The following is a 12,060-nucleotide window of genomic DNA, read 5'->3' on the forward strand; positions in this document are numbered from 1 at the left end:
GATCCAGTTACTCAAAACCCAATCCAACCTGGCCTTGAACACCTCCAGGGATGGGGCAGTGGGCAGGGCCTCTCCACCCTCACAGCAAAACATTTCTCCCTAAGATCTCATCTCAATCTCCCCTCTTTCAGCTTAAAATCGTTCCCATCATCCTATCCCTGCACTCCCTGATCAAGACCCCTCACCAGCTTTCATGTAGGCCCCACTTGTCTCATCCTGTTGGCTTGGCCCAGCTCAAAGGTGGTTGTAAGGTTGTGGCCAGCGACATCTTGCTGTCTGTGAGCTGGCCAGACCATTTCCACTCTTCATTATACAGTGGGACCTCTCAGGAACCACTGGAATTAGGAAGACTCACCTAAGATGGAGAGGATGACCACCACAAAGTCAAAGATGTTCCAGCCAATAGTGAAGTAGTAGTAGCGCAAGGCGAACATTTTGAGAACACACTCTCCAGTGAAGATGACAATAAAGACCAGGTTGATCTTGTAGAGGATAGATGTTTTGAGTTCACTTTGATCATCTGTTTCGACCATCATGGTCACCATGTTAAGACAAATCAGGATCATGATGGTTATGTCAAACACTTGCTTGGTAACAAAGTCGAACACCATCCCTTGAAACTTGTTCTGCCATAAAAGCCATAAGGATGATGGTGGAGAACCAGATGTGAGGTGGGAATCCATGACAGACACACACAAAGACACAACAAAAAGAGAAGAAGGAACAGTAATTAAAACAGTGCAGGATCTCAGGGTTGTGGCCAGTATGCAGGTGTCTCAGCCCACAAAGCTATGGGAAGGGGATACCCATCACCTCGCAGGGTGAAGCACAGCTGATAAAACCATGGCCTGGAAGTGTGGACAAAGTGGGCAGTTGCTTTCTAATCACATCCACGACTGATGAAAGTGTTCGAGGCCAGGCTGGATGGGGACTTGGGTGGCCTGATCCAGTGGGAGGTGTCCCTGCCCATGGTGGGGGGTTGGAAATGGATGATCTTTAAGGTCCCTTCCAAACCAAACCATTCTATGATTCTAATGAATCAGGGCAAAAATAAACACATTGGAAAAAAGTCTTGCTTGAGTGGGGCTATGAAACCCAAACCCATATTGGCAACGTCCCTCTCTAGGAGTACTGACTTGGGTCCATCTTCCCTTGGACAGAGGAGCTGGGAGCTGAGCTAGGAGAACACCTTAATGCCTCAAAAGGTATTCCTCACTTTTTTGTGCTAGCATGATCCAGGGCTGAAGAGCAGACCCAAAGGAGGTTGCCTGATGTTTTCTGGAGCCTCAGCCCTTAGCAAGGGCTAAGAGTAAAAATAGGGAGCCAGGATTTGGATTTCTTGCCCTGGCAAATGGTCTTCTGAGATGTTTTGGTGGCTTGAAGTGCTCCCTTCCCACTGTGCTCCAGGGTGATTAACCCAACCTACCGATGGCCTGGGGATGGGCTTCTGGGGTTTCTTGGAGCCGAGCTTTTTCATGGCATTATAGTATTTCTTCTGCTCTTCTGTCATGAAGATGTCTTTGCCTCCAAAGTATAAAGGGAATCAGCACTGTTAGTCTTGGCAGCTCCTCTCTTCCTACCAAGCACCTCTGGCCATGCTCCTTCCCACAGGCATCTCCAGCCAAGCTCTGACCAGGCATTGCTCGCTGCACTGACTCTGCTTCCTCCCTGCTTGCCCCTTTCTGCTTCCCCCAGTTCACAGCACCCATAGGTGCTCACCCCAGCACTGCCATTTCCTCCTGCAGAGGTGAGATGCTGCCTCCCAGACTGCTCTTGTGGGTGGGGAACCACGTTGAACTCTTTCTCTCCTTTCTGGCCTGATCTTGTCTGGAGTGGGGCAGCATCTCGGTGAGCTTCAGAGCTTGCTCAGCACAAACAACATGCTCCGAGTTATCCAGCTGCCACCCGCTACACCCTCCGGTAACCCAGGGGGTCTCATCTAATGGATAATGGCAATTCACATTGCAGAAGGATGTTGGGCAGAGTGGTCCTGGTTCACTTGCTCTACAACTGTGCTTGTCCTCTCCATCCTGGATCAGCACCCCAGGAGGCAACAGTGGCTGCAAGACCCAAAAAATACTTATCTTTTTCTTCTGCTGATTGAAGTTGTCGATGATGACGCCGATGAAGAGATTCAGGGTGAAGAAAGCACCGAAGATGATGAAGATAACAAAGTAGATGTACATGTAGAGGTTGATCTCATATACTGGCTGCTCTTCAATCTGACCAGGAGAGATAGGAAATGTGAGGCTAAATCTGTCCAGAAAAGTGCCTCCAAGCCCTCAGATAATGGCTGCTGTATCTGGACAAAGCTCTGAGGTGGCTGCTCCAAAACCACTGGCAGATCCATGTGGGAGCAGTCATGGGAAGGGACATCCATGTGACACTGGCTGGGGGACAAGGATGTACTGACCCTTTATCCCAAGGCATGGGCTGGAGAACAGGAGAGGATGCCCAGATGCAGCTATATCAATGAGCAAACTCAAGTTTCTTAGTAATCGGCTTTCCAAAGGCTGAAACACAGCCAAGAGGGGAAAGGAAGAGTGGGAATTGTTTTAAGGCAAAAGAGGGGAGGTTTAGGTGAGAGCTTAGGAAGAAATGTTTTGCTATGAGAGTGGGAAGGACCTGGCCCAGGTTGTCCAGAGAAGTCATGGCTGTCCCATCCCTGGAGGTGTTCAAGGCTGGGTTGGATGGGGCTTGGAGCACTCAGATCCAGTGGGAGGTGTCCCTGCCTGTGGCAGGGGATGGAACTGGATGGGCTTTGAGGTCTCCCAACCCAAACCATCCCATAATTCTATGATTATATGGCTGAGCCACAGTGGTCGCTCAGCCTGGCAGCCGCAGAAAATCCTCCTCATCTCAAGAGGCAGCACTTGATTCTGCTCTATACTGGAGACATCCCAAGTGTCACAATGGGCTTTCCTCATTTGAGGGAAGCTCTTGGCAGAAGAGAGCACATTTCCTCTCAAGGCAGCTTTGCCCCAGGTGTTTGGGGAGGCAGGAGCCCAAGCCGTTTTCAGAGGGAGCTGGAAGAAGTTCCTCCTCTGAGCACCAGCAGCTGCAGCCAGGGCGAGCATAGTGGTTGTTTCTGATTCTAAAAAAAGGCAATGAAAACATTCCGTTCAAGCCTGTGGGTGTGCGGGGCTGACCGCACAGCACAGCATGAGTGAGGGTGCTCGGTTAGAGAAAGGTAGGAAGTTCCTCCTGCTGCAATGGCTCATGGCAGCGTGCACACACGGGCTGGTGTGGGGACACGTTTTGGGATGGATCATGTTAGAAACTGCACGAAACCCTTCAAAACATTCTTTTAAACCCTTTTAACCTGTAGGTTAAGTAGTGGCTGCTTTGTTTTAATGATTCATTGACTGCTCTAGGCAAGCTAGGTGCTTTCTGCAGGACCAGATAAGCTCTCTGAGCTGGAGGGACACACATGGAGGGACACACAGAGGGCAGAGTGTCAGAGCAGCGTGAAGGATGGGTTCTCCAGGGTGGAGTGGTGGAGGCAGAGAGGGGATTTCAGACCACAAAGCTGAAGCTCAGAGGAGCAGGCTTGTCTCCAGCTGGATCCTGGGTGGGAGGGAAGCGCAGTGTGGGGACATACTGCAGCTAGGACACAGGTAACAATGATATGGGTGGCAGAAGGCAGCAGAAGGGACAAAAATTGCTGCCCATTTTGAAGCAGCAGAGGGGATGCTTGGGGGATTTCTCCACTATTTAACTTATGGGTGGGATGCAGGCAGTGCTCTCCGCACCAATGGACAGAGCCAAAGGAGATGCTTCAGTTGAGAGGTCCATCTCTACGCTGAACTGCACCTCAGCCCCAGGACTGCCAGGAGGAACCAAGCTTGGGGGATGAGTGATGCTTTGTGCTAGTTGCGAGATGTCCCTGCTTGTCTTCTTACCTCGCGCGAGTCCACAGCAGCATACATGATGTCCATCCAGCCTTTGAAGGTTGCCTGTGGGGACAGTGGAGAAGAACAGACTTGCTGGGAGGTCTTTGAAGCTAGGGGGAAGGGGAGGGCTGTGGGTGTGCGTTTGAGGTTTATCTCTGAGCATGCTTCCTTCCTCCCACTTAAAGGGTCTACAGGGAAGCTGGGGAGAGGCTCTGGATCAGGGAGCGCAGGGATAGGATGAGGGGAACGTTTTGGAGCTGAAAGAGGGGAGATTGAGATGAGACCTCAGGAAGAAATGTTTTCCTGTGAGGGTGGGGAGGCCCTGGCCCTGGTTGCCCAGAGAAGTGGTGGCTGCCCCATCCCTGGAGTGGTTCAAGGCCAGGTTGGATGGAGCTTGGAGCAACTGCATCCAGTGGGAGGTGTCCCTGCCCATGGCAGGGGTTGGAACAGGATGGACTTTAAGGTCCCTTCCAAGCCACTCCATTCCACAATTGTATCATTCTACTTGAGTTATTGGCCACTATCTCATGGACATTCTCCTGTCTTCCAGGTGGGATCTCAGCAGACAATAACAGCACCAGGAACAGCACAGGTGACCTCTCAGACCCATTGGGCTTTGAGGTTCCTGCCAACCCAAACCTTTCCTATGATTCTCTGATTTGTTAAACAAAAAGCATGAACACCCTGTTTCCTGTATCTGATGGAATGGCAAAACTGAAGAGGAAGCTGAATGTAAAGCTGGTTAGTGAACTTGGGTTCTGCTCCGATTCTGCAGCAGCCAGTTCCCCTGGATCCCATGGGAGTAACCCTGGCCAACTCCATAAGGGAGACTGCACAGATATTCCTTATGAAAATTGCGGTGAGCAGTTCCTCTTCTGCTTGCCAGGCTCAGCTGTGGTGGCTTCTGTGGAAACATGGCTGTGTTTGCCCACTGCCCTGCAGCAGACACACACACACACTCTTTCCAGTTGTCATCTTCCCCATGCAATACCTTTGCAGCCTATGGCAAGAGTAGATTGAACTCTTCAAATTGGTAAGGAGGAAACTCCTCCCCTCCTCCTTGCTCCTGTGTCCTGTGTGTGCAGAGGACTTCTTGCCGCCCCAGGCTTGGTACTACTTACACTCACTTGTAATGGTTCCTTGTGAGACATTTCTTCCCCTCCCATCTACCCTATCCATGTCCTCCTTGCATTTGCAGATATGTTTTGGTTTTGTTTTGTTTTTTTTTAAATACTAATTTTGGAGCTAAGAAGCCGCTAAAAGTCCCTGTCCTGGCATCAGAGCAGCAACCCCTAGAGCAAGACCTGAGGAGGCCATGGAGATGACCCAAAGGCTAGAACACCTCCCACGTGGGACAGGCTGAGAGAGTTGGGGTTGTTCAGCCTGGGGAAGAGAAGGCTTCAAGGAAACATTAGAGCAGCTTCCAGTACTGAAAGGGGCTCCAAGAAAGCGGGGAGGGGCTCTTAATCAGGGAGTGCAGGGACAGGATGAGGGGGAATGGTTTTCAGCTGAAGATGAGATCTTAGGAAGAAATGTTTTGCTGTGAGGATGGGGAGGCCCTGGCCCAGGTTGCCCAGAGCAGTGGTGGCTGCCCCATCCCTGGAGGGGTTCAAGGCCAGGCTGGATTGGGCTTGGAGCAACCAGATCCAGTGGGAGATGTCCCTGCCATGGCAGTGGTGTTGGAGCTGTATGGGCTTTGAAATCCCTTCCAACCCAAACCATTCAATGATTTTCTGATCTTATTTCAGCCCCAATGCTATTCATGCCGCCCTGTATGTCAATGCACCTCTTGGAGCGATGGTTGCTGCTTTTATTACATACCACCTGCAGCAAGGAGAGGTATCCCAAGCCCACGTTGTCAAAATTGACCTTGACGTTGACCCATCTGACTTCATTGGTGTGAAGGAGGGCCATGCAGTCACTCTTGTTGTTCACCTCGCTGATGTCGAAGAGGTCCCCCGTGGTGGTGTTGACACATCGGTAGAACTTGCCCGCAAAGAGGTTCACCCCCATAATGCTGAATATTAGCCAGAAGATGAGGCAGACCAGCAGGACATTCATGATGGAGGGGATGGCACCCAGCAAGGCATTCACAACCACCTGCAAGGGGAGAAAACACCTTGGAGGACCTGGCTAGGGAACCAGATTAGCAAGTATGGACTTTCATATCCCTGTGACCTCCTCAGCAGCACTGGGTGGTCTCAGACTGGACCAAACATACCTTAGCATGAAACCACTGATCTGGAGCCCCTAAAAGCCAACTGGGATGGGGCCCTGATGTAGGTGACTGCTGAATGGTGCTGTTTGCACAGCCATGTCAGAGCCAGGAGCACAGGGGAGAGACACCTACCCTCATGCCCTCAAATCTGGACAAGGCACGCAGCGGTCTCAGAGCCCTCAGTGTCCGCAGGGATTTGATGGCTCCCAGCTCGGAGTATCCCAGCCAGTTTGCTGTCAGGCTGACGATGGAAACCTGGAAGGAGTAGTCCAAGGGATTAGCAGCTTCTCAGATGGGAACAATGGAGAGGAACTGAGCCATGGCCCTGCAGACCCTGCCTGTCCCTGTCTCCCCAGCACTACTCAGGCCAGCAGTCACCATCTTGGGACACAGAGATTGGCCTCGAGGCCTTTGGATCCTGGTGACCAGCCACCCGGAGGTTGTCCCTGCCTCTTGGGTATGAGGGTGAAAGTGACGAGGGATGCAGAAGAGAGAACTTATTTGGGAGACCTTATGTCCCATTGCATCTCTTCTGGGGTCTGATAGAACAGCAAGGGCTTGTTCTTGGCTTAAGCATAAAATAGAAAGGGTTTGAAAGGGTTTCTGCAGCCAGGGAAAGAAGTGGCCCTGCCTGTGGAGGACCATTATTTTTAAGCAGTGGTCTAAGCCCTCATTCCACCACATTGTCCTTCAAACTACTCTATAGGTTTATTTCCAACAACCTGCTACCAGACCCTAATTCCCCCTATGTCCTCTGTGAACTATGGCCCTAGAGGCACCCCTCAGACAACACTTACATCGACGATGAGGAAATCCAGCCAGCACCATGCGTTGGTGAAATACACCTTGAAGCCATAGGCCACCCACTTGAGCAACATCTCAATGACGAAGATGTAGGAGAAGACCTTGTCGGCATACTCCAGGATGGTGCGTATCACCTTTCGTTGTTCGATGTAGATGTCCTCAAAAGCCTGAAAGATCAGTGGAGCTACGTGACAGTCATTCTTCCATTAGACCAGCTACATGGCTCACTGAAGCCACATCAATGCCTGCATTTTCCCTGCTTTCCTAGAGCTTGGGGCAGCTTGAAAAGTTGAGAACCTACTTACAGAGCCTACCTACTGATGCACCTGATCAACATGGGGGTCTGACTCTTGTCTGCAAGTTCTTATTGGCTGTGAAGAGCAGTGTTTGTCCTAAAGCAAAGCATCATTGAAACAAATGGGTTCCACCTGGCTGGAGAGCAGCTCTGTGGAGAAGGACGTGGGGGTCGTGGTGGACAACAGACTTAACATGAGTGAGCAGCGTGCTGCAGCAGCAAAGAAGGTGAGCAGGGGTGCTTCAAGGAGGGCATCACCAGCAGAGATAAAGAAGTCATTATCCCACTCATCTCAGCACTTGTCAGGCCACACCTGGAGTGCTGCATTCAGTTTTGGTCCCTGCTGTACAGAAAAGGAGTGGCCATGCTGGAGAGGGTCCAGAAAAAGGTCACTGAGATGATCAGAAGACTGGGAAACCTTCCATACGAAGTAAGGCTGACGGAGCTGGGTTTGTTCAGCCTTTAGAGGAGGCTTAGGGGAGACTTTATCACCAGGTACCAATACATAAAGGGCGTCTGCTGAGTGGATGGAGGCTCCCTTTTTACAAGGAGTCATGTGGATACATTGCTCCTCATTGGATTCCAGAAGAAAACGTGTCATGAGACAGTGAAACATTGGAACGATCTCCCCAGGGAAGTGGTGGATTACTCTACATTAGACACTTTTAAGTGTCAGCTTGACAAGGTTCTGGACCATGTCATTTAAACTATGGATCACCTAAAATGTGGGACCAGATGATCCCTGAGGTCCCTTCCTACCTGGCAGCCTGTGAAATGTCCAGCTGCATCAAATTCCTACCAGACTGAGCACAAGTCAAAAGCTAGGACACCAACTTATAGAATCATAAAATCATAGAATCACCAGGTTGGAAAAGACCCATCAGATCGTTGAGTCCAACCACTCCTATTAAATGCTAAACTTGAACTTGCCTTGGTAGTTTCAAACATGCTCATAGGAGTCTGGGTTACTGCTGTGTGTGCAGGAGTGCTCTTTGTGTTGTGGTGTGTCTTCAGAAGTCCTCACCACGTACAGAAGAAATTGTACTTCTCCATTTCTTACTTACAGCTTTAAAACAACCAGTAGGCTATCAAGGTATTTGGATTTCTTAGGTGTTGGGCTTGTGTCTTGTTGATGACTCTGGACTGCCATGCTAGCTCTGATTTCTTGTAGTGGCCCATGAGAAGCAGGGAAGATCACGAGGGACTCCCTGGGCTCCCTCTTATGGGACTTGGTGAAATAGAACACAAAACCACTGCTGGCAGGTTGGAAAGGAATTGTCCGAAGGCTCAGAAGAACATCTGAGGCTGGATTTCACGTTAGCCGAGGGGCTTTAGAGAGAGACTTGTGGGAATTCAAGCTTGGTGTCCACATTTTTACTTGGTTTATAAACTCTTAGTGCTAGGAACATGGTTTAGGTTGACTTGGCAGTGGTAGGTTTATGGTTGGACTTGATGATCTTAAAGTTCTTTTCCAACCTCAATGATTCCGTGATTCAATCAGAAGTCGGGGCATAGTGACCAGGTCTTATACAGCTGGTTAGGCCAGCTTTCAATTCCAGCAGTAGCTGCAACCTCAGACATCCCCAAACTGCACTTCCAAAATATAAAGTGTGACTGAAAACCAGTTCATTCCCTCTGTTCTCCTTCCTTCTCTCTTTATCGTCAACCTTGCAGAGAAGTTGGTATCCCCACAAGCTCTGAGTATTTCCAGGTGCAGCTGAGCACCTCAGAGAAATCCTCAGAGAGGACCGGCAGGCTGACACCCAGCTTTTTAATGAGGATGCCAAGGTTCTGGGAAGGTGCCCAAGTCAACAGCTGGAAGTGCTGAAGAGCCACATGACAACCCTGAACTGTTTGTAAAGCACCACCTAACAGTCAGTTACAGAGGCAGTGGAATGAGGAACCATCCATATAAAGCTTAAGAGATGGTGCAGATTGTTCATTGCTGACATTAAGAGCAGGAGGGGAAGCTGTAGGTGGTTGAAGCCCCTTGAGCCCATGGACCACAGCTCATGATAGATGCTGGGGGGGTTATAAAGGGTGACTGTACTGATGCAGGGCTCTTGGAGGGCAAGTGGAGGATGTTTAGATCCCTTTGCGAGACTCTACATTGGGCAGACCTGAGCCAAAAGGGGTTTTAAATCAAACATCTGTGTTACTTTGCACAGGAGACAAACAGGAGATGCCCAGATTCTGCCCACATTGCTGGGCTCCCACTGAGTGGGGAGGTGCTGCAGAAGAAATAGGATGGGGTGAAATATGGGACCTACCAGCGCCCCGCTGCTGAGGAGGATCATGAAGACAATGAAGGTCTCGAACCAGTCGTGTTCCACAATACGGAAGCAGGTTTTCCGGATGTTCCACCAGACCTTCCCTCTGTCGCTGGTGATGTCCACATAGAGGCAGGGAAACCTCTTCACACAGCCTGGGATGGGACAAAGAGCTGTGAGTTACCTCGTGGCCAGGGTGTTTCCACCAACATGACACTATTCATGATTTTATTGTCTTTTCAAACCCTCCTCAGTGAAGGCTGGAGCAAGATCCTGCTGGCTTTAAGAGTGTGCACACAAGAAGGGACCCCCATGAGCAACATCTCCCTGGTAGTACAGGAGGGTTTGGAGTCTGGGCTGAGCTAAGTGAGCCTGGGAGCTGTATTGCTGCAAGAGTTGGTTGGCAATACCCTATCCACCCCCACTCCTCCTCCCCCTGGGGTCCCTTGCCCTGCTCCGTCCCTCACTTTCTGTGAAGCATTCCTCTGGCTCATTGCTCTCCTCAGCTTCTTCTGCTACCTCCTCCTCCAGTGGCGGTGGGGGCTTGTAATCCACGGTGCTGCACAGAGATGATGCGTTGTCACTGCTGAGGGGATTCTGCAAAGGAAGAAGAGGAGTCAGGCTGGGCTGCCCTGCAGAAGGGATGCTCTGGGGGTGCCAGCCATCCTCTGGCTCCTCCTGCCCCCTCTGAGGGAGCCAGCTGGTGTGACACCCTTGCTTGAAGGCTACTCTGAGTCCCTTTCCTATGACACAGCCCAGAGTAAAGCTGTTGAATTGGCCATCTTAGGGGATTGTTGGTACATGAGCTTGCACAAGCTTTGCTTTCCATTCAAGTTCAGAGGAGAAAAACGTCCGCTGACCCTAGCCTCCCTCCCAGCACTGCAAGCCCATCTCCCATCCACTTGTACCATCATCTCAGGATGATTTTTCTCACCTCCTCCTCCCTCATCCCAGAAAACCTCTGCCAAACCCCCTTTGGTACAATTATATCTGCAGAAACCTTGGTGGCCACCATGGCATTTCTCTCAAATCCCGGTGGCTTGGCTTATGCTGAAGGGCTTTTAGGATGAGGTTCACCCAAGTTCACAGCTTGCACCCCAAATATCCGTCTCTGGCTCCATTTTGCACCACAGTTCAGCTTGGCTGGCTTCCCAGACACCACACAGCAAGGCCCAGAGGGGCTGATAATGAGAGGGAAACCTTGGCAAGTCCCTGGGATTTTTTCCTCATTTCTTTTTTTTCTGGCTTTCTGAGAAAACCTTTTGCAGCACTTGAGGAAGAAGATCCCCAGACCTACCTGTCCCACCTGGGAGTAGATGATATTATGTGTATGATGTATACATGCCCCTCTACTCTGCTCTTGTGAGGCTCCACTGGAGTCCTGTGTCCAGTTTTGAAATCCGCAACATAAGAAGGAGATGGATCTATTGGGACATTTCCAGAGGAGTCCACAAAAGTGATCCAAGGGCTGGAGAACCTCTGCTATGAGGACAGGCCGAGAGAGCTGAGATTTTTCAGCCTGGAGAAGAGAAGGCTCTGGGGAGACCTTAGAGCAGCTTCCAGTACTGAAAGGGGCTCCAGGAAAGCTGGGGAGGAGCTTTTTACAAGGGCCTGGAGTGATAGGACAAGGAGGAATGGCTTTAAATTGGAAGGGGGAAGATTTAGATCCGACATTAAGAAGGGATTCTTCCCAATGAGGGTGGGGAGGCCCTGGCCCAGGTTGCCCAGAGCAGTGCTGGCTGCCCCATCCCTGGAGGAGTTCAAGGCCAGGTTGCATGGGGCTTTGAGCAACTGAATTCAGTGGGAGTTATCCCTGCCCATGGCAGGGGGGTGGAACTAGATGATACCTAAGGTCCCTTCCAATGCAAACCATTCTATGCTTCTATAGTGGATGGGCATCTCCGGTGCAGGATGGTGTTGGCTTGCATGTGAGGGAGATAATCCTCCCCTAAGGCTGTTGTGTTTTCAGTTGTAATGAAGTAGCTGCTCCATCCTCCAACAAGCCAGGGAAGATTCCCTCGGGTAATTTGAGGTATCATCATCTACAGTTTCAGGGTCCACAACCACAGTAGCAGGAGAAGATATTGCTTTGGGGGATCCTCGCAACTTGGCTACTGTGTGCTGGGTCACTGCCCTGAGGAGCAGGACACAGCAGTAGCAGTGGCACGAGCTCTCAGCTGGTGGCTCTACAGGAGCAGCAGGACTACCCTCTGCTAAGGCTGGGGGGGGACAGGAGGAGTTGGGGGATTAGGAGGCTTCAGCATGGAGCCAGGCAAGCTGTGACCCCGGGAAAGGACACATGGAAACCAGCTGCCTGCAGGACAAGTCTTGCAGAGGCACAAGTGGGGATGAACGAGCTCAGCCGTGCAGGTCCTGTTGGTGGAGGGACAGGGATAACCATGCTGGTCCCATTGCATGGTCCCCAAACCGCCATCCATGGAGGATCTTGAGCCCCCACATGCAAGCCACCAGCAAGTTTGCAAAACAATTTCCATAGTACCTGGTACGGCAGGTACAGCCTCTTTGGGTGTTTCCACGCAAATCCAGGGCATTCTCCCTTCTTGTTAGCACCAAGCACTG

General features: G+C 50.9%; 1 protein-coding gene across 2 annotated transcripts in view; it reads right to left on the minus strand.

Annotated features, from left to right (window-relative positions):
- Window positions 1-12,060, minus strand: part of SCN4A (sodium voltage-gated channel alpha subunit 4) — a 49,813-nt gene that overhangs the window by 3,367 nt on the left and 34,386 nt on the right. For both annotated transcript variants that reach the window (XM_069877102.1, XM_069877101.1), the window contains 9 exons: window positions 9,948-10,077; window positions 9,481-9,635; window positions 6,909-7,082; window positions 6,244-6,366; window positions 5,715-5,993; window positions 3,903-3,956; window positions 2,085-2,222; window positions 1,427-1,531; window positions 356-626 (listed from right to left, as the gene is read on the minus strand). In XM_069877102.1, the coding sequence (XP_069733203.1) occupies window positions 356-626; window positions 1,427-1,531; window positions 2,085-2,222; window positions 3,903-3,956; window positions 5,715-5,993; window positions 6,244-6,366; window positions 6,909-7,082; window positions 9,481-9,635; window positions 9,948-10,077 (1,429 nt within the window). The remainder of the gene's footprint in view (window positions 1-355; window positions 627-1,426; window positions 1,532-2,084; window positions 2,223-3,902; window positions 3,957-5,714; window positions 5,994-6,243; window positions 6,367-6,908; window positions 7,083-9,480; window positions 9,636-9,947; window positions 10,078-12,060) is intronic.

Source organism: Phaenicophaeus curvirostris, chromosome 26 (assembly GCF_032191515.1).
Source record: "Phaenicophaeus curvirostris isolate KB17595 chromosome 26, BPBGC_Pcur_1.0, whole genome shotgun sequence".
Classification (NCBI taxonomy): Eukaryota; Metazoa; Chordata; class Aves; order Cuculiformes; family Cuculidae; genus Phaenicophaeus; species Phaenicophaeus curvirostris.